Source organism: Athene noctua, chromosome 7 (assembly GCF_965140245.1).
Source record: "Athene noctua chromosome 7, bAthNoc1.hap1.1, whole genome shotgun sequence".
Lineage (NCBI taxonomy): Eukaryota > Metazoa > Chordata > Aves > Strigiformes > Strigidae > Athene > Athene noctua.
The window spans coordinates 22,235,456-22,261,464 of record NC_134043.1 but is presented as its reverse complement, the minus strand read 5'-3'; the positions used below and the strand labels follow the sequence as shown (position 1 = coordinate 22,261,464).

The 26,009-nt window shown below is 37.3% G+C and overlaps 1 protein-coding gene across 4 annotated transcripts in view; it reads left to right on the top strand.

Annotated features, from left to right (window-relative positions):
* LRP2 (LDL receptor related protein 2) overlaps positions 1-26,009 on the top strand; it is a 128,517-nt gene that overhangs the window by 89,823 nt on the left and 12,685 nt on the right. For 3 of the 4 annotated variants that reach the window (XM_074910085.1, XM_074910084.1, XM_074910082.1), the window contains 21 exons: positions 31-547; positions 2,458-2,610; positions 3,304-3,474; positions 4,465-4,688; positions 5,096-5,273; positions 6,223-6,419; positions 8,827-9,072; positions 9,997-10,125; positions 10,819-10,938; positions 11,498-11,614; positions 11,887-12,003; positions 13,401-13,538; positions 14,277-14,399; positions 15,310-15,438; positions 17,450-17,581; positions 18,547-18,678; positions 20,705-20,848; positions 21,642-21,807; positions 24,194-24,322; positions 25,109-25,329; positions 25,779-25,958. In XM_074910085.1, coding sequence (XP_074766186.1) covers positions 31-547; positions 2,458-2,610; positions 3,304-3,474; positions 4,465-4,688; positions 5,096-5,273; positions 6,223-6,419; positions 8,827-9,072; positions 9,997-10,125; positions 10,819-10,938; positions 11,498-11,614; positions 11,887-12,003; positions 13,401-13,538; positions 14,277-14,399; positions 15,310-15,438; positions 17,450-17,581; positions 18,547-18,678; positions 20,705-20,848; positions 21,642-21,807; positions 24,194-24,322; positions 25,109-25,329; positions 25,779-25,958 — 3,663 coding nt within the window. The remainder of the gene's footprint in view (positions 1-30; positions 548-2,457; positions 2,611-3,303; positions 3,475-4,464; positions 4,689-5,095; positions 5,274-6,222; positions 6,420-8,826; positions 9,073-9,996; positions 10,126-10,818; positions 10,939-11,497; positions 11,615-11,886; positions 12,004-13,400; positions 13,539-14,276; positions 14,400-15,309; positions 15,439-17,449; positions 17,582-18,546; positions 18,679-20,704; positions 20,849-21,641; positions 21,808-24,193; positions 24,323-25,108; positions 25,330-25,778; positions 25,959-26,009) is intronic. The other variant, XM_074910083.1, reaches the window with a different exon arrangement.

The following is a 26,009-nucleotide window of genomic DNA, read 5'->3' as shown; positions in this document are numbered from 1 at the left end:
TCCTTGAACAGAACTCCTTTCCTTCCCCAGGTATAAATGAATGCAGTGACCCTTCAATCAGTGGATGTGATCATGACTGTACAGACACACAGACAAGTTTCTACTGTTCTTGTCATCCCGGATACAAACTTATGTCTGATAAACGGACTTGTGATGATATTGATGAGTGCAATGAAACTCCATCAGTATGTAGCCAGATTTGTGAGAACACAGCTGGCTCCTACATCTGTAAGTGTGCTCCAGGCTATATCCGGGAGCCTGATGGAAAAAGTTGCCGGCAAAATAGTAATATCTCCCCATACCTTATTTTTAGCAACCGTTACTATCTGAGAAATCTCACAGCAGATGGCCAGTCTTACTCTCTCATTTTGCAAGGACTGAGAAATGTGGTGGCACTGGACTTTGACAGGGTGGAAAAGAGGTTGTACTGGATTGATGTGGGGAGGAAGGTCATTGAACGAATGTTCCTAAATGGAACAAATAAGGAGGCAGTGATAAGTGATGATGTGCCCAACGGGGAAGGTATCGCTGTTGACTGGGTTGGCAGGTAAGAAAACGTGTTTTCTGTCTTTCTGGGCTACTAAGGAAATGATGTGTGAGGGAGTTTATCTTAGAGTTTTTCTCCCACTCCATATGAAATTCCTGATGAGTGCTGAAATAGTTTTGAATTGTGGATGCAGTCTACACAACTGTTCTGGAATTGTTTATCAGCATCTAATACATTACATAACACTTTCCTTTAATTGTTCTCATATCTAGTATACTGAGGTTATATCAGAGTTGCTCTCTCATCAGTAATAAAGTAGTGTGTATGACCCTTGGGAAAAACTTGTTGGGAAACTGTTAATGAACAGACTAAGCAAGCAGGCAGGTGAAATGTTGCATGTGGCTGCAGAGTAGGGATTTTGAGCTTAGGCTCTTTATTCCTTTGCTAGCAGTTGTTGGTGTTGGAATACAGGCTTCACTCTGTGCATAAACAGTATGTTATTCAATGGAATTGTTACCTGTTGTAAGTAGCAGTAAACATCAATGAAATTTAGCTCCTGTACCAATGTGAAGAGCATGTTTCTTTTGCTCTTGAAAAATGCATCTTTGGCAGTCAAACAATATGATCCACATCATTTGCTTTAAGGAGGGCAGTATAAGGGTGAGGTGGTTGTGTGTCAAAAAGTAGTCTGATCTGCTCCCACATAAACTGTCTTTATGTGGTGCCCTCTCTGACAGTGCTCTTGGCTGTTTAATCAGGTTTTGCTTTCTGAGTGCAGTACTATCAGTATGAAAGGTTTGCATCATGGATCAGTCTCTGCAAATAAAGAGAATTGTTAAAAAAGTCACATTCGGAGCTTATATAAGAGTGTTTATATGAATATGTCAATATAATAGTTTTTATTTTTAAATTACTTTGTCTCTAAACCTAATGATAATTAATGCTATCAGCAGTCCCAAATGCTTTATGATTCATGGAGAGGTGAGGAAGGAAAAGCCTAATTTTAGCTAAAGTGGTCCTACTGCTCCATTACTAATACAGTTGCTGAATTATTTCAGCTACTATTAATTATGTCTTCAGTGAGTTTTTGTTTAGGTGTTTCAGAAAGGAAAATACAATGGTTGATGAGTTTTTCTGCTCATTTTCAGTATAGGGAGAGGACTGAGGATGCCATGGAGTGCAGACTAGGAAGGCTACTTTCTCTTCCTCCCTGGTGGGAATGGTCCTGCTTGGGATGGTGTAGACAGAGATTGTATCTGTCAGGCTATTTCTGGAATGGCCCTGTGGACGCTGGAGCTGACCAACTGTGCAGACAGTTTTGAAGTAGCCTGCTGTAGTTCTAATTAAATTAGAAATTTTTCTTTATTACAGACTTTTAAAAATTGTTGCTTCATCTTGCATGATTTCTTTGATTACAGCTGTGTATAATTCCTAGACAAAGTAATAGAAGTGTTAGAAAATTCTAGGTGAAGTTTAAATTGGGCCGTCAAAGTGCTTAGGAATTTTTAAAGGAGAATCTGGCACCTGTTCTACCTGTTTGATGAAAGCAGAGGTGGCAGCATGGAACAGATGATGATTCTCTCCAATACTTTACAGCCCTGGTCACAATCCATTGCACTGCATGTCTGTTTTCCTGCTCCTCTTCATTGGCTATTGTTGATAGGAGATGAAGGGAAGAGAAGGGGTGTTTAGGAATTTATAGCCAAATGGCATATTATTACTCAACTAGGCAACTGCAAGTTTGAATTTGGCACCAATGACTGTGGCTGCTGGAATGGCAGGAGTGAAAAGAGCAGTCTGGGGCATGGAGAGATGTCAGTACAGTATGTGTATTCTTCCCTTATATTGGATATATTGCTTTTAGGAAAAACAAACAAACAAACAAAACCTATGAAATTTAAGATGCTATGAAGCAAAATAAGCCAAAAGAATTATATAAGAGTAAGTAAATTAACTCTAAAACATTTCAGAAAATTGTACTGGGTGGATGCCTACAAAGATTGTCTCTATGTCTCTGAACTTGATGGAAGATTCCGGAAAAAACTGGTGGATCGGTGTGTGGATGCCAACAACACTTTCTGCTTTCAGTACCCCAGAGCAATTGTTGTTCATCCAAAATATGGGTATGACATTTCAAGAATGCTTTTCCTTTCTTTTGCAAATAGTCTTGCACTGTCTCTGAAAACCTGAAATAAATTTTGGCTGCCTTCATTTAGATTTGTGTGGCATTAGATCTTAGTTGCAGCATAGGAAAAAGAGTAGCTTGCCTTTCCTAGGTATCACAGAATCACAGAATCGTCTAGGTTGGAAAAGACCTTGAAGATCATCTAGTCCAACCATTAACCTCACACTGACAGTTCTCAACTACACCATATCCCTCAGCGCTGTGTCGACCCGACTCTTAAACACCTCCAGGGATGGGGACTCCACCACTGCCCTGGGCAGCCCATTCCAACACCTAACAACCTGTTCTGGAAAGAAATGCTTCCTAATAATCTAGTCTATATATGCAGGGCTGTCAGATATCATTGAAAGTGGAATTTAGTTCCATGTGGACAAGAAAGTTTTGATTGCAAGGCTAAAAAGGTTGATAAAAGTGTGTGTGGTTTGATGGATGGTGGGGCTGCCAGTTGCATTCTTTGAAGACATTTGTGATCACACAGTTATCTGCTGTATCAGTTAAAGTAACAAGTATATTAACTTTTTTCCTATCTTCCTCAATCTCTGCTTTAGTTCTGTTGTATTTGAGGTGTGGCTTCTAATTTACTTCAGCATATTTTTACTACAGTCCTAACTATAAGCATTTATTTGAACAGACAGATTTACTGGACAGACTGGGCAGATCGAGCCTATATTGGACGAGCAGGCATGGATGGCAAGGAGAAGACAGTGATTATCTCTACAAAGTTAGAGTGGCCCAATGGACTCACCATAGATTATACCAACGACAAGCTCTACTGGGCAGATGCCCATCTAAATTACATTGAGTACGTACACAGAAAAGAAAAAAACAGTTGAATAATTGCTCGTGTCAGGTTGTTGTGGTAGCATTTATAGATGCTCTAAGTGTCATACATATTTCTACCCACTGACTCTATAGGAAACCAGAGTCAGAAAGTCTCAAGTAGTAGCCAGTATAAATCACTAGATGACACAGTAGCCTACTTCCTATAATTGCATCCTAGGTCCCACTGGAAGTAGTCCAAAAATTATAGTGAAAAGATTCATGGTCTGTGCTTGAATATGCATCTTCTCTATATCTAGGTGTACAACCTGAACCAAGGCAAAACTGAGTACAAAATCACTATATTTTCTGATTCTCTTGTTTCCTCTATAGATAAAGAGTTGAACTGTAACTAAACTAGTTATGTGCTAATAAAATAGCATGCAAATAATTACAAGATCTCTGAATGTTTGTCCATAAGTATGGCATGAAATTTCCTGTTAGCATATGGGGGGTTTTTTGTTAATCAAGAAAAATCTATTAATTGCTTTTAGTGTTAGAAGATTTTCACTTAAATATCAGTAAAAATGAATAACTACTGTTTTGGTTCTTGTCAAGGCATTAAAATACTTTAAAAATAATCCTTTGTATTTATATTAGTATTTATATTTGTGTTCATTTTACATATACATTTAGATTTGTATTTACTTCTATTATTCTTTACATTGTTTATTCTGGCAGCGTTTTCTATGCTGAAGTGTTAAAAATGTGTATTAATTATATGTATGTTTCTCTCTTTTTCTCTCTTGTATTTCATAATTTCCCTCTATAGCAAGATGATAGTAAAAATATAAAAACTTATTAAAGATATCTCATCAGAGAGGGCTTTAAATCAGAAAGACCTGTAAAATTTAGGAATATAGGAGCCCACATTGTATGATGTTAGTCACCAGTAATGAAGTACCATAAGCATACATAATAAAGATGTGAAGATTTTTCAGCATTTATCTGAATGTTTGGCACATTTGTGTAGGTACTCTGACCTGGATGGACATCATCGCCACACAGTGTATGATGGGACTTTACCTCATCCATTTGCAATAACGATTTTTGAAGACACGATATATTGGACTGACTGGAATACAAGAACAGTTGAAAAGGGAAATAAATATGATGGATCAGACAGGACTGTTCTTGTGAACACCACACACAGGCCATTTGACATCCATGTTTACCATCCATACAGGCAGCCATTTGGTGAGAAAACATTTAAATTTGCATTTAGAGGGTCAGCTGTTATCTTGAAGCTAGTTGTAAAGGGCCCTGAGTGCACTCAGCTTTTGCCTTTGCTGAGGGGAACTAAATGCATGGAGTAAATGTAGACCTCTACTTTACAGTTATAAATTGCCTTTTCTTTGAATAGCAATGACTGGAAATGAATAATTTCAAATTAGTTTATAAAATGTCATGGGTTAATAACATACATTTCCTTTACATGAAAACATACATATTTCTCTCACAAAGTTCCTGCTTATCTACGTTTTGGTTTTCAATTTATTGCATTTAAGCTTTCAATAGAGTATTAGAGGAATCTATTGTAGATTGAGACCTTTGTGTCATGGGATTTGCAAAGTATGGTAATATTTATTCTTCTGTTTTACCAGTTAACAATCCTTGTGGCACCAACAATGGTGGTTGTTCCCATCTTTGTCTAATAAAAGCTGGTGGTCAGGGATATTCCTGTGAATGTCCTGATAACTTCATGATAGTACAGTTCGGCAATACAGCCCACTGCCTTCCAATGTGCTCTAGCACCCAGTTTCTCTGTGCAGACACAGAGAGGTAAGTCTACTGCTCACCATCTTTCTTTCAATGTCTTTTTAAGGATCTATTTTACAGTTTAGTCTCTTCAAAAGGGCATGAAATTAGGGATTCCTTCTGCTCTTGCTATGAGTTTGTGGTGTGCTTGCAAAGACAAAGACAAGACCAGACAGGCTTCCATTTTGGAAAAATGCTTTTAGACTCATTGTTTGAATAGTATTTTCTTACTTTTCTTCCTGTTATATAAGGCTGTTAATGTAGCAGCAAAGTTTGGATTGTTAGAAACATATACCTCCAGAAACTATTTCCAGTTGAATTCTTAATTCTTCTATTCTTTTTTTTTTTTTTTTTTTTATTCTTAATTCTTAAACCTTCTTTTATTTTTTGTACATCTTTTACAATATATCTGTTTCTGCCAAATATATGCTCTCTGCCAGTGTCCCAGGAAAGCCATTTAGCTGGTGGGGACACATTTCTGACCCTTTTTCTGAGACAGCAGCAGTGGAGGGAGAGGAATGGTCACATAGGAGCTCCTGTGCTGATACTGTATCACTCTGGATCTGTGAGGCGAGTGTGCTTATTGAGTGGCCTTCTGAAGCAGTGTTACAATGATAATCCCTAGTGAACTCCTTGTGCTAAAGTTCAGTTGATATATTAAATTGTAACCTAATTAAAAACCTATTTGAAAATTGAGTTAAAAAGCTTGAGAGACGGTTACCACAAATATGCATAAAAATTACATCCTTATTAATCTGCTGTGAACTTCCTTCTAGAGGCCCACCAATATCATCTGTTTCTGGTGAAAGTATTTGGCGTATTTTGTTAGCATTTGACATATGAGATGGAAGACATGAAATTCAAGTTCCAAGCAATAATACTGAGATAACACTGTCTTTTGTGCTTTGAAAGGATGGTTGTATGTCTGTAGAGACGTATCCTCAACAAAGAAAACACTGTTTTTTCTTTGTAGGTGTATTCCCATCTGGTGGAAATGTGATGGACAGAGGGACTGTCGAGATGGCTCTGATGAGCCCCCTACCTGTCCACACCGATACTGTGCTGTCGGTCAGTTCCAGTGTAATGATGGGAACTGCACGAGCCCACATTTCTTGTGCAATACCCAGCCAGATTGCCATGACAGATCAGATGAAGATCCTGTACTTTGTGGTATGTTATAATTAATAAATTTAAGTGTCTTGCCAGTACTAAATGTGTAAACTACATGTAAATATCAGAATCATTATCCCTTTTTTACAGATGAAAAGGTGAGGTAGACATGCAGTCTTTTCTAGTCTTGTACCTGCTAGAGCAATTCACCTCAGTTAAAAAGCAGTGTAAAGAAGAGTAAAAATGTACTATATCAAAACATAAACATTTTCTATACCTTTGAGACATATTTGAACTGGTATAAATTACAATTTGAGGTATAAAATACTAGAAGCAGGATCCACTTTGGTTTGTTCTGAGTAAAACCATGGTGAGTATGAAGAATCTAAGACTTCCTAATGCCCAGGTCAGACTACCAAGTGTACTAATTTTTCCTGTATTCTAGATCTTTACGTGATGAGACAAAATTATTTCACCCTTTGCACTGCAAATCCAGATCATGTGGGAATATTTGTTTTGGAGAGCTGTTTGTGATGGTGGTATTTTAGAAATGTAGCCTAATTATGCTTGTGGAGTAATGTTATTTCTTTATAAACCTTTCTTATTCCACGTACTTATGTCAGTTTTTAAAAGCACAACCTTAGTTCTCTTTATGTAAATAATGTAGTTCTGGCAGTTGAGACCTTAGTAATATGAAGGGGAGGGGGGGAAAGCAGTGTGGTTGTATAATTGATAGTTTCATTGCCTTCCATTAGCAAAGTGTTTCTAATAATGACAGAATTAAATGAAATGTCAATTTTACCTGAGTTTCAAATAGCTGAGGTCTTAGATGTGGCACAGGGGAATGTTAAGTGAGTAGAAATGTGGCAGCTGCATAATGTGTCACCAGTTTTAATGTACAGGTACAACAAAAGTCAGATTAGGTCTATATAATTCCTTCTGCTCATCAACTTGTGCACGGGAATAGAATCCTTTAGTCTAGAAAATATAAGGAAATTATAATACACTGTTTTCTCTTCAACACTTTGGCAGTGTATGTAAAAAAGTAATAGGGGTGGTGGCCAGTGAGACATACAAAGTCTGGAAGCGGAGATCACTGTTGACTCCTGTTTTCATAGACCTTCAGAGCAACCCCAGTACTGTGCCCTTTAGAAACAGGGGCTGAACATTTATAGGTTGTGGAGCTTATATTAGCATGATTTTCTGCTACGTTTTCTGACATGTTCATTCATAGTCAGAGAAGAAGGCTCATCAGGTAACATACATCTAAGCTGATAGCATGGCCAGAGCCACAATGTCACTTAGCTCCTCTGCAAAGTGACTGGGAGATCCCGGCTCAATCATGTTTGAATGCTGGGTTTACTACCCTCTGCTTTAGGAGAAGATAGTATCTGTCTCACTCCTAGAAAATTGTAGAGCCTCAGTGAGCTTCTCTGAAGATGCCTGTGGGAAATGTGCCATGTGACATTAGAAATCTGTGCCTTAACTGGGCAAGTAAATGGGATGTTTTAAAGTATAACTGGCTTTCTTTTTAGCTTTTTGTCTAAACATAACTACTCAATTGACATAACAGCAGCAGACCATTCCTGTAAGTTTCAATATCTGAAGTGCTAAGGCTTGGACAACTGGCCCAAGCCAGAGTTGACCTATAGATGAATCCTGTATATTTTGTAACTGAAAACCATTGTGCTAGTAGGTATTGTGCTAAGTTATAACAATGCACTTATGCTGATGTAAAAAGTGCTAAAGCATTGAAGTACTGAAGCCTGAACAACAGGCCCCAAGTCGAAGCTGCTAACTTAGTCTATAATCATTAACAAAGTATGTAAACTCGCTAGTGAAAGATGCAGCTTAGACAAAATATAATCAGGAGTGAGGAGAGAATGTATCCAACTTCCCTCGTTTAGCCTTGTTCAGGGCTGAGAACCCACGTACCTGGCCTTGTTAGAAACTCCCTTGGTTTCCCCCACTGAGGCCTGGCCAGGCTTTGGGTGGAATCCAGCAGGAGAATGAAACCAGAAATTTTCCGCTCAGAACAAAGGTGCCAGCTATTCTGGCCTGTCGATCTCTGTATATAAGGCTGGGCCCATTTGCAGCGACTTTGGAAGCCTCACCCACGGGTGGACGCACCGCGTAGGATTTCCCACTTGCTGGGACAGGGTCTCCAAATCCTCGCTGTAACTGGGGCTCCCCAGTGACTGCAGATCTGGACGATGATAATATATGCAAGTGGTGATGTATTTTTCTCAATCTCCATTCTCTCTCTCGTGTAGTAATGATTTAATGCGTTACCCTGTTTTTTCCTGCTTTAAGTGCACTATTCTGCTTTCTTCTTACTGCATGTTTTCTGTATTATCACTGTTATCACTAGTAAAATATGCCTTCTCTTTTCACTCTGGTGTCTGAGTTTAATTGGTATCCTTAATCAGCAGAACAGTATCCTAACAGCCACTTTGTATTCTTTCAGCTAATCACCAGTGTGAAACTCATCAGTGGCAGTGTGCCAACAAACGATGTATCCCAGAAGCCTGGCAGTGTGATAGAGAGGATGACTGTGGTGACAACTCAGATGAAGATAGTACTCACTGTGCCAGTAGAACCTGTCCCCCAGGCCAATTTAAATGTGACAATGGCCGCTGCATCCCACAGTCCTGGAAGTGTGATGTGGATGATGATTGTGGTGATAACTCCGATGAGCCATTTCACGAATGCAGTAAGCACACAACTGTAGTAAGCTGCCTATGTTACAGTGCACCAAAAGCAGAGCAAACTGCATTACTTAGTGTTCCTGAAGTTGAAATTTTATTGGAAAGGAATATTTTCTGCAAGCTAATTGCAATCATGTAGTAAAGAGTGTTAGAAAACATAGAGGCTATGTGATAATTTACTACTTATTTATTCTTGAAAGGGAGGAAGCTTGTTTATGCTGGCCAGATTACCAAGAACTGACAGTGTCTCACTCTGACTTGCTTGATGCTAGCAGCATCCTTTGCTTGGCCCCTAACAACATTTTGTAAAAAGGATATATGCTGATCCATTTCTTGTGTGGAAGCAGTGAATGCCAGTTCACCAATTTTTACCTTGTTCTAACTGGGAGTATGATATATGTCATACTTTCTGTAAAGTCTGATTTCTTGAACCTGAAGTTTCCTATGATAAGAGACATGATTTGGAAACAAAAACTTACAAGAAGAACAAGCACAGAGCACAGTCTAGCATATGTTTAACAGCAGGATTTTCCTATGTGCTCCAGCATGTTTCTTTAAGTCACTGGCCATCTGGAAGAACTCGTGACTAAGTGTTGCCACCCAAGGACAATCTGCCTCCTCTGGCTTCCAGGTTTGGGGCTTCTGTGAGCACTGTTACCAGCTCTAAATATTTCAGGGCAAAGCACACTGAATGTCATTTGAACCTGTCATGGGTTTGTAGCATATGCAGAATACAAGCAACATAGAATGGAAAAGATAGTAAAATCAGATACATTTAATGCATTCTCTTTTACAACACTGAAGTTAGCAGATATCTTTTTTTAGTAGGAATAATCGACTATAAATCATAACAGATTTTGAAAGGCAAAATAGCAAGGACAGTTTACTGGCTAAGTTACAAAACTAACTTTGACAACTGCCTCTTTCAGTGGGTCCTGCCTATAGGTGTGACAATCACACACAGTTCAGCTGTCGAACCAACTACCGTTGCATACCGTTGTGGGCAGTGTGCAATGGGAATGATGACTGCAGAGACAACAGTGATGAACAAGGCTGTGGTATGTTTGGAGAAGGAGGTCATTTCAACATAACTTTGTATCTACAATATTTCTCCAATTTACACCTTGATTTTCTGAAAGTCTTCAGTAATAATGTACCTGGGCATATTTTGTTTGATATCAATTAATTACCCTGGTAGTTATTTGTCTTTAGGAAAAATTTAATGTGCAGCAACTCATTGTGCAGCTCACATGTTTATGAGCTCTGAAGATTGGGATTTTATTATTTTTGCCCAATATGTCATCAAATGAAACATGAAATATTTTTACTTGAGCCAAACTATTTTAGACAGTTGAAACTGTTAGGTTTGTTTATTTACTTAACTTACCTCCTGTGCTGGTAAAATCATCAGTAGGAGAAGTATGACGATGCTTTCCCAGACCCTTGCATTTGTGTTTAAACCTCTTATACACAAAGGTTAGAGGACATCAGATCACTGTATCAGAACTAGAAAAGAAGCTGTAACATGTCATCAGGTCAAGATACCCTTCTTTGACAGTGCAAAGTTTATCTCTTAGTGTTTCCATTGCAGTTCTATATAGTTATTTCAGCTGTTTCATAATCACTTCTCTATTACTTGGCCCAGTCTGTGACATGAACGTCTATTTATTCTCATTATCTTCTGTGCATTTCATCTTATCAAAGACTATGCTAATATATGCTGTTTTGTTGGCAAACTGTCTATACTGCAGAGGAGATGACTTGCAGTCCTTTTGGAGATTTTCGTTGTGGCAATCATCGATGTATCCCACTGCGCTGGAAGTGTGATGGAGATAATGACTGTGGAGATAACTCTGATGAGCACAACTGCAGTGAGTTCTTTTTTAGCTGTTATGATATAGTCCAGCTTCTGACTTAACGATCTTATTTCTTATGAGAATGGGACAGATAACTCTTAATCGCAACCATTCCATTGTTTTACTCTATAGGCTGTCTTGTCTTTGCTGATATACCACAGTGATATCACAAGGAAGCATTTTGGATACATAAAAACACTGATAAATTTGTGTCATCACACTAACACAAATTCCTGTTTTCCACTAAGAAGTGACATTTGAGTTCTGCCCTGTGTGCAGATGTAGTATTATATAGTTCCTTAAACAATGGGAGTGGATCCCTTTTTTCTGATTTGGAATAAAAATTCCTGTATAATTCTGTGATGAAACAAAATTCACAATGAATTTTTCAAGAAGGACATAGAACATTTAACGCAGTTAAAGAGTATTAGGGGGAATGCTGTTTTATCATCATGTAGTTTTAAGGATTATACCACACTATCTGCCCATATTACTTTTGTCTGGTTCAATGAGACAGATGTGGATGTTTACATCCAGGAAACTTTTCATATTTGTACATTCATTTTAAATGAAGGCCCTCGTGAATGCACGGAAAGTGAATACCGTTGTGACAATTTACGCTGCATACCTTCCCGGTGGATCTGTGATCATGATGATGACTGTGAAGACAATTCGGATGAACGTGACTGTGGTGCGTATTGTCTGGATGCTACCTCTTACATGTTCACACTTTTGTTTCTAATGTGTTAAATTTTTCTGCAAATCGATCTTGTATGGAAAGCATCTTTAATGGAATAACATTGACCAGATCCACTTTAGTTATTCCACCAAAAGTAGACGATACCACAGTTTTAATGGTCTGGGATTTTGCAGTCTTTTTTAGGATGTTGTTCTCAAAAAATAAATGTTTTATTTGGATTTGAACAAGAAGACATTTGAGCAGTTACTTCTGAATCTTTTCAGAGCTGAGGACCTGCCACCCAGGTTATTTCCAGTGTGACAGTGGGCACTGTGTTGCAGAGCGCTTCAGATGTGATGGAAATGCAGACTGCCTTGATTTCTCTGATGAAGCAACTTGTCGTGAGTTTCAAGCTTTGCAATTGCTGTTCATTGAGCTCACTTCCAGAAAGATTTGCACTTTTTCTCTAAGTGAGATAACTCCTTGGAGGTATAGACTTCTGCAATGCTCAGTGATGTTAATAAAAATTCAGCATAAGTATAATATTTTGAATCAGCTTTTTAATATAATAACGGTTGCCATCTCTTACACTGACTGTAAACACATTCCTAATGCTAGGAAATTAATGTGTTTACAAGGTCCAGCAGAAGATACACATGCAATTGAATTAAAATTTTTTACTATCTCACAGACGCTGCAAGATTCACTGTTTCAGTTGTATCATATTCTAACAAAGTTCTGTAATGGGATTGTTTCTTGCCATGCTCAAAGATATGTATAGTTTCCTAAAGTATCAGTGAAGCCAAGGAAATAAAATGCTTTTCTGATTCTGTCTTCCTTCTGTATATTTATCTACTGTGAAAAAACGTCTGTACACTGTAGCTTGTATGGAGCTCCAGCTGTTTACCCTGAAAGTATTGTTCCCAGCTGGAATGAAAATATCACCTTTGTGCTCCATCTGTGCTGACTGACATTGGCTTTTTAGGTGATACTGAAGTGTTGATTCTGACTTATATGTTCAAATTATTTTAGGCTTCAGTACTTGGGAGAATTTCTCTCTCTTCATGTTGGTATCAGTGCATCTTCCCATGTACTTCCCATAACTGACAGCTGTGCTTTCAGTTAGAATGGGCATCGGCACAGTAGGACCTTTATTTTTCTGATGGTGAACATATCCTGGAATGTACATCGGAACAGTTAATCTTTCAGAGACTGAGTTACACAACATTTGGCTGCTCTTAAAGGGAAGAAAAAGCATATGAGAAGCCATTGAAAGGGGAGGAGTATGATTGATTTATGGAGGTTGGAAGAGTCATATTTTTTGTTTCTTTTTGCTCTAGTTCAATTTTTTTCACAACTTTTACAGAATCTGGGTATTTATTTTACTATACCAACATGAGTCCTTTTAGAATTAGATATCCTGGGTCTTAGATTCTTCAGTTATTCACGTTTGGTGCCAGTGATACTATTTACCTTTATTACTGAACTAGATTTGTCAGTAACAAATTCAAGTAACATTTGTTAAATTAATGACAGTTTATTTTCAGAAGCTTCAGGGAGTAACTTGTGTTGTTTCACTATTCCTTCAAACCCAAATTAATTACATTATAGCTGCCAAGAAGTCATCAGTCCTTGCAGTCTGCTGTTGCTGTAGATCTTTGCAGTGCCTCATATTGTATCTTATTCTATGGAGAGAAGGGTATTGAAAAAATGATATAGGGTTGGGCTGAATATTTTTCAGAAAAAGGTAAAATCTTCATTGTAAATGAAAATGTCATAATATGTTCCTTTTCTTCAGCCACACGGTATCCTAATGGTACATACTGTCTACCCATGCTGTTTGAATGCAAAAACCATGTCTGTATCCAGCCATACTGGAAATGTGATGGTGATAATGACTGTGGAGATGACTCTGATGAAGAACTTCACCTTTGCTGTAAGAGAGAAAAATTATACTAAAATGAGCAATATGCATAATAAAATCTCTAATTACAATAGAGAGAACAATTAGAAAATAAATTTTACATATTTTATTTTCACTGAAGATTCTCACAGACTTAATTCAGGATGGGTGTTGAGAATTCTGCTTCATATGCAGGTTCAGTTCATCCTCCTACAGTATGTTTCTCACTGCTTTGCAGATGTTTGTATATGTGGTTATAAAAGTAAGGAGAAACATCAAATCGATAAGGACACTATTATCTAAATAAGAACAACAGTTTGCTATGAAAGATTAATTCAGATAACACATACTCTTCAAGCTGCTGAGCTTTTAAAACGATCAGTATAGTTGGGACATCTTTGTGAATATGGTTGAGGAGTCCTGACTTTAGCTCTAAAAATGAAGTGTTGGAGGTGCTACTTAAACAATTTTTGTCAGTTATGTGCTGTATATCCACTTAAATATCATGTTGCATTTTCAATCGGTTTACTTCATAAACAAATCTAGAAAGCTCAGTGTTTGCCTTTGGCCAAAGATGATGTCTTCTGACAAAAAATTTCCTAAGATACAATCACCAAAATGTGGAGAAAATATTCTTTTAGGTCTGAATGCCTCCACACCTTTTAAAATACAGGAAATATGTAAATATTACCAGATATAAGTGATTGGGATCATTTGTGACTCAATGGCATGAAGTATCAAAGTGTGACTGACTTGATCTCTGTGTTTCAGTGGATATTGCTTGTGAATCTCCATTCCGTTTCCGATGTGAAAACAATCGGTGTATATATAGTCATGAGCTGTGCAACCAGGAGGATGACTGTGGAGATGGAAGTGATGAGAAAGAGGAACACTGTATGTTTACACAAACTTGAGCAACAAATTCAGTAGCTGTGATGTGCTTAATATTGAATAATGCCAAAGGACTACAGAAATGTCAAAATTAAACATAAATTATAAAAACTAGAGTTCAGTATGAAATAATTTGAACTAGGATTATTGGTACTAAGTATTTGCAGCTCTCCATAGAAGTAGCACAAATCAGCAAACATTTCTCTGAAAAGTAAAATCATACTGTATTTTATTATGAGCAGCAGCTAAATTGGGTCAACTTATTATGAACTCCACTTAAAATAAGGAAGGACTTTGTCTGTGTCATAAAATAAGGTGGGATGGATGGCTGGGACTTTTAAAATAGAGAAGCAGGTACCTGTGAATTTGTGGCACTGTTATGCACATAGCAGCAGTGTTGATATTTAAGCCCAAATCCTGCTGAAGCTCTGTTAATATTCAATAGGTTTTTGCCCTCAGATATCTTTGGTAGTTCTTATTGACTATGTTTATATTATCAAGTTTAATCATATTGTTTGTTGCTTAATGATATTATTTACTAGCTTTGTTGTGCAATGTTCTTAAAGTTAATAGCTTACTAATACCTCAATCTCTTGAAGTCTTCAGTAGTATGAAGTATATCATTGAAGGATATTAATAGATTTGCACTATTAAAAAAATTCAATCTACTATTAACAAGAATAATTTATCTTCCATATTTATGAAATGGAGGGGCTTCTTTGAGTTCATGGGGATATAACTAGAAGTCAGGAGGCCCCGGTTATCATTTGAGCTTTACTACAGACTTCCAAAGACACTAGTCATCACCAGACTACACCACCTTCCTCATTAGCAATGTGAAATAGTGTTATCTGTTGGTACTGTGTAGCTGAAACTGTGAGAGAGGAATGAATCTTTCTCTTCTCAACTGTAGGCAGAGAACCAACCCCAAGACCTTGTACAACTGAAGAATTCAAATGCAGTAATGGAAATTGCATTCCTCTACATTATGTCTGTGACAATTATGATGACTGTGGAGACCATTTTGATGAAATAGGCTGCAGTAAGTAATAATATCAATAGAATACATAATTATAATGCTATTGAAATAAAAATTTCTGAAACTGATAACAATACATGTTTCTTCCTGAATAGTATACTAAGAAATATTGATTTTTAATTAACCTGTGCTAGGATTATCCAATTAGCCATGACAATATCTTCTGTTTCTTTCTTTTGGGGTATTCAAAAGACTTGTAGATGTGGCACTTTGGGACATGGTTTAGTGGGATTTGGCAGTGTTAGATTTATGGCAGTACTTAATCTTAAAGGTCTTTTCCAACATAAATGATTCTATGAAATTCAGCGCTCTGAACAGTCCTTTTTAGGCTTATAGTATTGATGCATCACAAAAAGGGTTTGATCTTAGTTTTGATCTTGTTTTGAAGTGGTTTGCATTATAGAGGCAAGAACATCCAGATATTTCAATTGTAATTGCAATAGGCCAACCTGTGGAATTTTCATGGGCAAACTCTGAACTGATATAGGTTGCTCTAGCCCTGCTAAAAACAAAGTATATTGAAATGTTTTTATTTTCCTGTTTAGACATGACCACAGAATTCTATAGGGACAGCCAGTCCTCAGGCTGAAGGCCCTCTCAGATCCTCTGCACAACATTTATTAACTACACATTATAAATTTACTAGCATTCATTTAGATACAAAAGCTTTGACTTGAACTTTGAGGCAAGAAAGGGTATTCTCATGGAATCTGGAAAAAAAACCAAACAACCTAACTTTTTACATCAATATATAGACAGCTGCAGAGTGATAATATGAGCATGTACTTGCAATTTCAATTTGTCAGGCTCTGATGGCTTCAAGTGAAAATGTGCCAAATGATGCACTGGTGATTTACAATCCAGCATGCTTGCAAAACACAAATAACTCAGAAGCCTATAGTGCAGTCCATTTTGAGGCAGCTGGTTTCTCCATTTCACATACCATCCCAATGGCCTTTAGGTAATATAACATAATGCAATGACTTGATGAAAATGTAGAAGTATAGAAAGGATATGAAACAGTGCAAAACAGACACCTTCTGGCAGTCAGCATTCTACTGTTTGGGGATAGCTGTGGATGCAGATCAGATAGTAACATTTACAGCCTTCCCAACATCAAATACCTGTGTTATAGAGAAAATGGAATATTTATGTGTGTGTGTGTACAATGAATTTATGCTTCTACGTATATCTGAAATTAAACTGTTTAAACTTAATATAATCAGCACTGAATGTATATGTATAAAGGAGATAATCAATGTAATATCTTTGCCATACATCTGTATCTTTTCTCATGCTTTGTCAATCAACATATATTTATCTTTTCTATTTATAGAACAGATTTTAGTTTGAAACTACTCTATGTATATGTAAAGTATGTCAGAATCAATAGAATTCTATATGTACTTTGAGAAGAGTATGTTAGAGTATCTACTATCCCTGACTTGCCTTTTCCATTATAGGCATGTTTTAAAGTGCAGTGCATTCTGTGCAATAACCTGTATTGCCTTCAGTAGGCTTTAGATTAGGCATGACACGAACAAGTTGTCATCTTCTCTCTAATTTCCAGATATAAATGATGTAGGACCTGTATTATGCATGACAGTAATTGAGAACATTTTTTGCTTAGTTGGTAAGAAAGGGGTAGGTTGGAAAAGGTAGGAGTTAGAGTCAAGTTTCTGCAGTTGCTGAAGACTGGTGGTAATGTGGAATGCCACTTCTCTTAAAGAAGTTGAGCTTTGATGGTTATGGCTCTTATCCTGACACTGTTCACTTAATTCTAGAGCTTGAAGTTCTTAGTTGACAGCTGTCTTGACCAGTGTTTACCATCCTCTTCTAGTTAGTTATGCATTAGAGAATAGATGATTGAGTTTCAGTTAGATAAAAAGGAAACTAACATTGTCTACCTGAAAACCATTTTCAATTATAATAATGATCAAAATTATGACACCCCTCTCCCCCTTATCACTTTATTTTTTAATTTTAATTTTATGATTTACTTTTATATTTTCAGATCCTGGAACAGAGCGAACTTGTGCAGAAAACATCTGTGAACATAACTGTACCAACCTCAATGAAGGAGGCTTTATCTGTTCCTGTAGGCCAGGGTACAAGGCCAGTGAAACTAATCGAAACTCCTGTGATGGTATGCTCAATCATAAGTGTTCAGTGACCTGTCCCTTCATCATTCTAATGTGATTACCCATTTTTACATTCTAACAGGATTTTTATATGTTTAGAAGATGCTTCCTAAAAAGTTTTGCTGCCAAGTTATATTTTCTAACATGCAGGCCTCATTCAACAGAGAACTGGCTCCACAGTTCAGACTTGTTTTAAGATTTTGGTGGCTGTAGGTGTATGGTTTTGCCTTATTATATATAGGTTTTGTCATATCTTTGCAATCTGAGGCACAGGAATTTGCTAATTTGCTGATTTTTTTTTTTTTCCTTATTGAAAGAAAACTCCCTGAAGGTTATACTCTTTTGTTCTGCTCCAGAACAGACCTTCAGTAAAAGGTGTATTGTGCCATATTTTTGCCCTGGTTATATGCTGATAAAATATGGTGAAGAGTCTACCCAAATGCCGTTGTTTGTGGTCATGCAATGTAATACTTTCACAGTTACCATTTCAGTATGTTTTGACGAGAACACTTCTGTTTGTTGCTTCCAGCTGTTGTGGACAATTTTTGTAGTTTTATTAAACATGATCCAAGGCCAACCCTCCCTTTCCTTCCTGATGACATTTTTTTCTGAGGACTAAGTATCTTCGCTTCAACATTTCAAGAAGGCTTTGCCCTTGCATCTCATTGTAGTAATGACTCATCTTTTGTCTTTCCTTGGTGATTTAACACAGAAATACATGACCAAAAGTGTTTCTCTGGAAAGCAATCTGATAAGCAGAAGCAACACATTTATTAGCAATCTGTAGTTAAGACACGTTAAACAGGAGATGAGTGATGATGTTAGATAACAGATGCTGATGTTAAAGATCACTTATTAGGTTCATGGTCTTTTAGAGTATGTGGGGAAGGGACAGTCTCTTCTGGAGTAAAGGTGACCATCATGTGGAAAAAAGAGATTAAGCTCTTTTTTTTTCTCAACTTATGTCTAGATATCAATGAATGTGAGATCTTCGGAACATGCACCCAAGACTGCAAGAATTCTAAAGGAAGCTATGAATGTTTCTGTGCAGATGGCTTCAGGTCTGTGGGTGATCAACAAGGAAAACAGTGTGCAGCTAATGGTATGTTAACTGATAGCAAGATTAATTGCTACTTGTAAAGAGTATAGCAACTTAATGAATATAATCCTTTCTTTTTTAGGAAGGGGACAATGAAAACCAAACTTTATTCTATAATTTTTTCTGTAATTTATTCCACCCATTCCATAATGAGGAATAGAAGTGTCCATCTCTGCTTCCAATTGTAAACATTAAAAAAAATCTTAATTTGGATGCCTGCCTTCTTTTCTCCTGAAATTTTCTGCAAACAAAAACCTGCTTATCCTGTGGTTGTCATCGAAAGGAAATTAGTGTTGCCTAGTCCCGAAGTTTAGGTTTTCTCAACAAAATAATGCATCAGAAGAAAGCTGCATTAAACTAGTACAAATCAAAGGCAGTTTGATGACAGATTGCCATTCATTTTTCATGGACTGATGCACACAAACAGAAGGACTTTGGCCAATTTTTTATGTCAATCACTAGCTTTTTATCATACCTGAGTGCAGTAGCTACAGTGTGTGACTGTCATAAATAGGTAGAGAGTTGATTCAGAAAATAATAGTAATACAATAGTAATAATAAAGAGCTGAACAAAATAAGAAAAATTACAATGCAGCAGTTTTATATTAAAAGACAAAAATAATATTGTCTTTAGAAAATGCTTGCACTTTTAACAGCTTTAAGAAATACATGATAGAAATGTGGTGTGCCTTGTCAAATAATAGTTTTCAGGACAGAATGCCTGTGGCCAAAACTGCATGCTGTGGAGTTTTCAAAACCGAAAAAATTATTTGTATATGAGAAATGATACAGGTAAACAAGGTCTTCAGATTTCCAGTCCAGGGGCCTAATTCAGCAAATATTTACTGTTGAGCGTGAGACTGGAAATACAGAAGGGCATTTGCACCCGAGCTTCTGCCTGGCTGCCTCTGTCAGAAACCTCGTTCTTTGAAACACTTCTTCATAGGCTTTATTCAGGAAGCATCTAGACACCTAAAGTTTTCAAGGCTAAGTGACAGAAAATAACATGATTGTAGCTGATAACATCATGAAATTTGTTATGTCTAAAGTTCTATCTCTATGTATGCTCAGAACTCTACCACTCTTTGTAATACAAGCTCACAGCACTTATAAATGAGGGCTTCATTTGCCTGTGTCTACTGCAGGCCTGATCAGTAGGCATTTTCAGAACACACAGAATATTAGGTCCCCTTTTTCCTGTGATAGCGTTTATATTGGCAGTGCTGTCAATTACTACACTGAATTGTATGTTCATTAGAGAACAGTCACTTTTCTTATTCTCCTGTAGTTGGGTGTGACTTAGAGGTAAACAGATTGTGTTCAAATTAATACTTTCTTGGAAACTGAGCTTTATTAGTTGGAAAAAGCACTGGTAAATGAGATTTTCTTTTCCCAGCTGAATGCCTTGTCATTTCTCATTGACTTTGTGAAGATGTGATTAATGTAGGAGAACTTCTTCTCTGGAAGAAGGCCTAGGGTTTAAGTCCATGACTCCCAGCTGTACTTTGTCCTTACCAAAAGGGCTGAACAATTACATTTTCTCAACAAGAAAAATCAGCCAGGTGAGACTGATACTCCCTATAGTCAAGTTAATAGAATATTGAAGCTAACCCCATATTAATCTGTGGGTAGGAAAACATTCATCTGAACATGGAGACATTAGGATATAAAGACTTCCAGGTAGAAGAACTCACACAAGGCATGGCTTAAGGTACCAGCAATTTATTTGTACTTTCAGAATTGTTTCCTATACTTTGAGGAGAGGAGCCGAACTGCATAGTGTGTAGCAGCACTCTATTTTTGAGATGTGAGGTGGTGATATGCCGACACTGTAATGTTTAAAAATTTTTAAGGAATTATCCTTAAGTTTGAATAGCTCTAAAGCTTTAGAAGTGGCTTTGTGTCCCTTCTGCTTCTTGTGCAGACAGAACTTGTGAAAACCCCAGTTTATTTTTGACTAGAAGTGGCTGTCATCTGTTTCTTCTAAAATAAGAAATACATGAAAGTAAAATTCATGATTGTTTCCCAGGTAATCCTCCATTGCTACTGCTGCCAGATAATGTGCGGATTCGAAGATACAATATCTCATCAGAACAGTACTCTGACTATATTGATAACCAGGAACGCATCCAAGCTCTGGATTATGATTGGGATCCTGAAGGGATAGGGCTGAGTGAGTATGTGTAGAACATTAATACTCAACCATGCAATGGTTGGTTTAAAAAGATGCATTTCTGCAGCACAGGTATTTAATTTAGGCTGGAAATCAAAATCAAATCATGTTAACTAGCTAGGTCTTGGTTGAATGTGTCCCTCCCCTCTACTCACTCTTCAGCATCAGTGTGGTTCCTTTTAATGTTTTAATTTAGTTTAGCTAGGTTTTGTTCTGTTTTTCCATTTTTATGACCTCAACCGTGGAATTGTGGCTCTTTAGCGTTATCCAGTAGTAGAGGATTACTATAAATTAACCCCTTCCTTTTCTTCTGCCTCTATCAGTCCCCAAACCTGACTGAAGTCTTGCAAGAACTAATGCTCATACTAAGCAGGAATGGCCAGTAGGTCCCTATATTAGCTTATATCTTTGGCTCCTTATCAGCTTCCCTGCTTTTGCCTTTTTCACATGGCCACTATCCTGGGCCATGCTTGCTCCTTAGGGTCATGAGAGTCTAAGCTATTCTCAAAATCATGTGCAAAGGCTTCAGAGCTCAGATCCTCTACTCTTAAAAATGTGATACTTATTTCTTGATAATCTGGATCAAGTTGTTTTTAGATGTGCATTTTACCTACGATGAATGGCTTAAAAATTTTCACATTAATACAATGTAATTTAATTGAACAGACATCTCCATGTTTTTCATAAATAAGTGGGTCTGGTATCTTTATGTAAGAGCCTCAAAAAGATTAGAATTTTCAAAAAAAATGGAATAACTAGACATGAAAAATTATCTTTGTCAACTTTTTTGAAGGTATTGTGTACTTCAGCACTCTGGGACAGGGATCTGAGTTTGGAGCCATCAAACGTGCTTATCTGCCCACATTTGACAGCAGTAGGAACAATCCTACAAAGGAAGTTGACTTGAATCTCAAATACATAGTTAATCCTGATGGGTTAGCTGTTGACTGGGTTGGAAGGTAAGTGTACTGAAAAGCAAGAAAAATGCTGTACATTGAATGTGTCAAGAGTCTGCTCAGGCAGTGCAAAATCCATTTTTTTCCCTTATGAACTGTCTCTGAAGATATCTAGTCTCAAGGTAGTTCAGAAGAGTATAGTAAGCTCTGTTTTCCCAGACAGAAGATTAATGGGTCAAATGCATGTTGCTGACTGTCATGAATTCTCTGAGGAAATTTGCTTTACTCCACAACTGGCAGATCAGTTGTGAATCAGTAAACTGATAATACACTGATCTTCCTGTTAGATGGGTGCTTATTCAAGGACACAGGTAAGCTCCAGGGAACAAGCTCTCTCTGGTGTTGGAAGTCCTCCCCAATCCATAATAGAATTTTTCTTTTATCCTTGCTCCTTTCTTACAAGCTTTGTGCTCTATGAGCTAGTCCCAAAGCATAAGCAGCTCTGAAGTCTGTTGAATATATGTGTTTTCTCAGAAAATGGTGACATTTTTGTAATTGTGTCTCAGACTTTTTCTTCCCTCCTGTTGGCTGTGGATTTTTTTAGGTTAAAACATGGCAATTTTTTAACTTAGTCCTAGAACTTTTGGGAGTTTGATGCTGATGGTGTCATTTCTTATTTGCAATGTAACTGTTAAAGGATGTGGTGGACAGGCATAGCTGTAGTTCATGTTGAGAGGATCCTGATGTTTATAGATAGACACCATGAAATGTAGTCAGGATTCTGTTTGAAGCTGAATGGACAGAGGTTACAAAGTTAAGTCAATCTTCTGAACACTGTTGACAAATTTTGGGTGTTCCTGGTCAGTAGGATGAAGAGGGGTGTTAAGATCATAGTAAAGCATGACACTTCTGGAAAGCTGAAAAATAAAAGAAGGAATTTAGCTATCTGCTTCCCTTCTGTCACATGGTTATCAACTAAATGGATGAATACCTTTCATGTCCTCAGTCAAAATACAGTTTTATAATAAGATCTGGATTGTAGCTAGGTAGCACTTAACTCTGAATTGTGTTTGTGGCAACAAAGGGGTCTTTTTTTCCCTAATGATCCAAAAAGCTATTGTATGAGTAGGCAAAGATTGGGAAAAGACTTACTCCAGTTTGGGGCCTGATATAGCTTTGATTATCCAGACTTTTTGTCTTAGGCAATTTATGCTATGTTAGGTGTTCTGTCCTTTGGAATAGTTTTGGAGTTGCCCATGCAGTATGTCACCCTGATGTCTAGAGCAGGATAAAGCCAGTCTGGCTGGCTGAAGTGATTCACTAGCCTGAAAAATAGTGCCAGTCATGATTGAAAAAAAGAAGCAGAAAATTGTGTCTTTGCTTCCAGCAGTTTTAGAATATGAGACAGATATACTAAGGCCTGGGCTAACCTTCAGCCTTCAGGTTATTTTGCTGTTTGCTTTGTGAAATGCAGGCTGCCTGGAAAACCAAATGTTTCTGAGGGTGGAAGGGAGTGTCTGAATTTCTATTCAAACTCTATATGGTCATGAGAGCAAGGATAAAGGATGTATGTCATCAGCATTCTGGTGAGGCTGGCATCTTCAACACTTTAAACATAGTGTTACATTGATTCCAGAACAGTGTTGAAACATATTTTAAAAAAAACATATTTAAGTGTCTGCATATGATATAAAAACTGATACACGTGGTTTGAGACACTTAGTCCTTATGCCCATCTGCAAAGTAAGAATTACAGTATTTTCTCACATTTCCAAGCCAGTTATGGAGATAATTTAACAGAATAACAGAAGACACTTTGTGATTAGTGAGTGCATAATAATGCATATGTTTATTATCAAATGTCAAAAAGTAATAAAGCTGTGATGATAAAGATAAGCAAAATTCAAGGAAGAGTAAGCTGAGTGCCCTGTTTGTGAGGACTAAGAGCATTTGTGTCTGATATGGTAACAATTTATTCATTAACATCTCTATCAGAAGAGAAAAGTCTAGAGAGGAGCTCTGGATGAATAAACTGGATACTTCAGAGTTGCCATATAAATTACATGGTAAATAAATTTTTATTTGTAATGAACCTCATTGTGTCCTGGAAAACTGAATCTTTGAAGATGCTTATTAGCCACCTCTGGTGCTTGAAAGTAACAATGAAAGTTCTCAGTAGCCCTTTAGTAAAGATTATTTGACAGGGAACAGAGGCAGCAGAAACTTTGTCAGAGGAGGAAAACAGTGAACCAATAGATCACACTTACTAAACTCACCTGTATTTAGGGTCTGCATGTTCTAGACTGAAAAAGTTCACATGTAATCAAGCAGCTTCATTATATTAACTTTGGTTAGGTTTGATATAGCTTTTCTTCTTAAAAATATCTTTTATTCCTCTCCCAAGTATAAACTATTTACTTTTGAATGTTTTGTGTTTTATGTAATTCAGACATCTTTACTGGACTGATGCAGGGACTAATCGCATAGAGGTGGCAAAATTAGATGGACGGTACAGAAAATGGCTTATCTTTTCTCTACTGGATCAACCAGCAGCTATTGCTGTCAATCCAAAACGTGGGTAAGTATTACAAGACTTCCCAGAATTATTCTGAATGTTATTCAATACCAAAAAACCCTGCAATGGTAAACTTTACAGGAAAGACTAAGGGTATGCTTTCTGAAGTTTTGCTTTGCTAATATTAGGAAATTTGTGTACATGGGAAAGTATTTTATGATTAGATTTCATATGGGTGCTTGTGCTTGTGTAGGTGACAACATCAAGTAGGTCAAATAAAATCATCTTCTCCTTTCTACACAGAGAGTACTGTGTGCCTACTGAATTTCTCTGTTACTACTGGAATAGAGAAAGTGATGGGAATGCCTCTTTACTGGTTCCAAGCAATACAGACATAGCCTCCTTCACAGTGGAAAGCAATGTAAATGCACTGGTACATTCAACAGCTGTGCTTGCTAGATCTTGTATTATGTGATGGTTCACCAGATACTGCAATATGTGTTTCTCTCAGCTGGAGTAAAGCAGCACAGCTCCCTGAAGTCACCTGGGCTCTGCAGCTTTATTGTGACTGATGGATGTTCAGTGTTCACAGTAATTTTTCTTCCACTGAGAATGAGAAACTGTCATTGTAAAACCACACTCTCCAAATCAGGACACAAGATGCAAACATTCTTCTTCTGGTGTTTGTCGTCTTTACTTGAAACAAGCTTTCAGGGAACTCTCTGTGACTTTCCTGATCACATCTGCAAAGCATAGTTTGCTGAACAGCTTTATGTTCCATAAAACTCCAAAGGATAATCATGGTGACCAAATTCTGAACCATATTAAATTCTGGTTCTGTCCTTTCAGTCTCATGTATTGGACTGACTGGGGAAGGCAGCCAAAGATTGAATGTGCCTGGATGGATGGACAACAAAGACAAACTCTGGTCTCTGAAGACCTTGGCTGGCCAACAGGTCTTTCTATTGATTATTTGAACAATGATAGGATCTATTGGAGTGATTCTAAAGAAAATATTATTGAATCCATGAGACCTGATGGGACAGACAGAACCATAGTGTTACATGGAGGTAAGAACTTACTGTGGAATTAACATAATAGTAACCAACATGTATGCTAACAAGCACTTGGGTTTCTCAAGTGGGGCTAGATTCAGGAGCTTGTCAAAGAGTAAGTCTTGGTAGTATTTTCTCCTCTTTTATACAGTGATAAATGGCACACCAGGTTCAGAGCTCATTATGCCTGGTAACTATATTCCCTGAGGGTAATTTACATGACCCAAATAGGGGACAATGCGGGAAACTAGATTTTTGCTTTTTTATGTATATTATTAAGCAGTCTGCAGGTACTATGACATGAAATGGCTTAGTCACATGAGGATGTATGTATATATATATATAGCTGCAAATGTCTTAAAATGAAAGGATTAGGTGATATATTTAAGATGAAGGAGAACAGTAGTCTTATTGCCCCTGATAGATATTTGCTTGCTGACAGTCTATTGTCTGGTTTCTTTGAGAAGTAGGCAGTCCATACAGCCTTGATGTCTTTGAAGGCCATTTGTATTGGATAGCTAAAGAACGAGGAGAGGTCTGGAAGAAAGATAAATTTGGAAGTGGAGAAAAAGTGAAAGTGCTGACTGTAAATCCGTGGCTTACTCAAGTGCGCATCTATCACCAGCACAGATACAACCAGTCAGGTAGGTAATCAGCATTGTGGTGAGCCATTTCTTGCTATGAGATTGAAATTG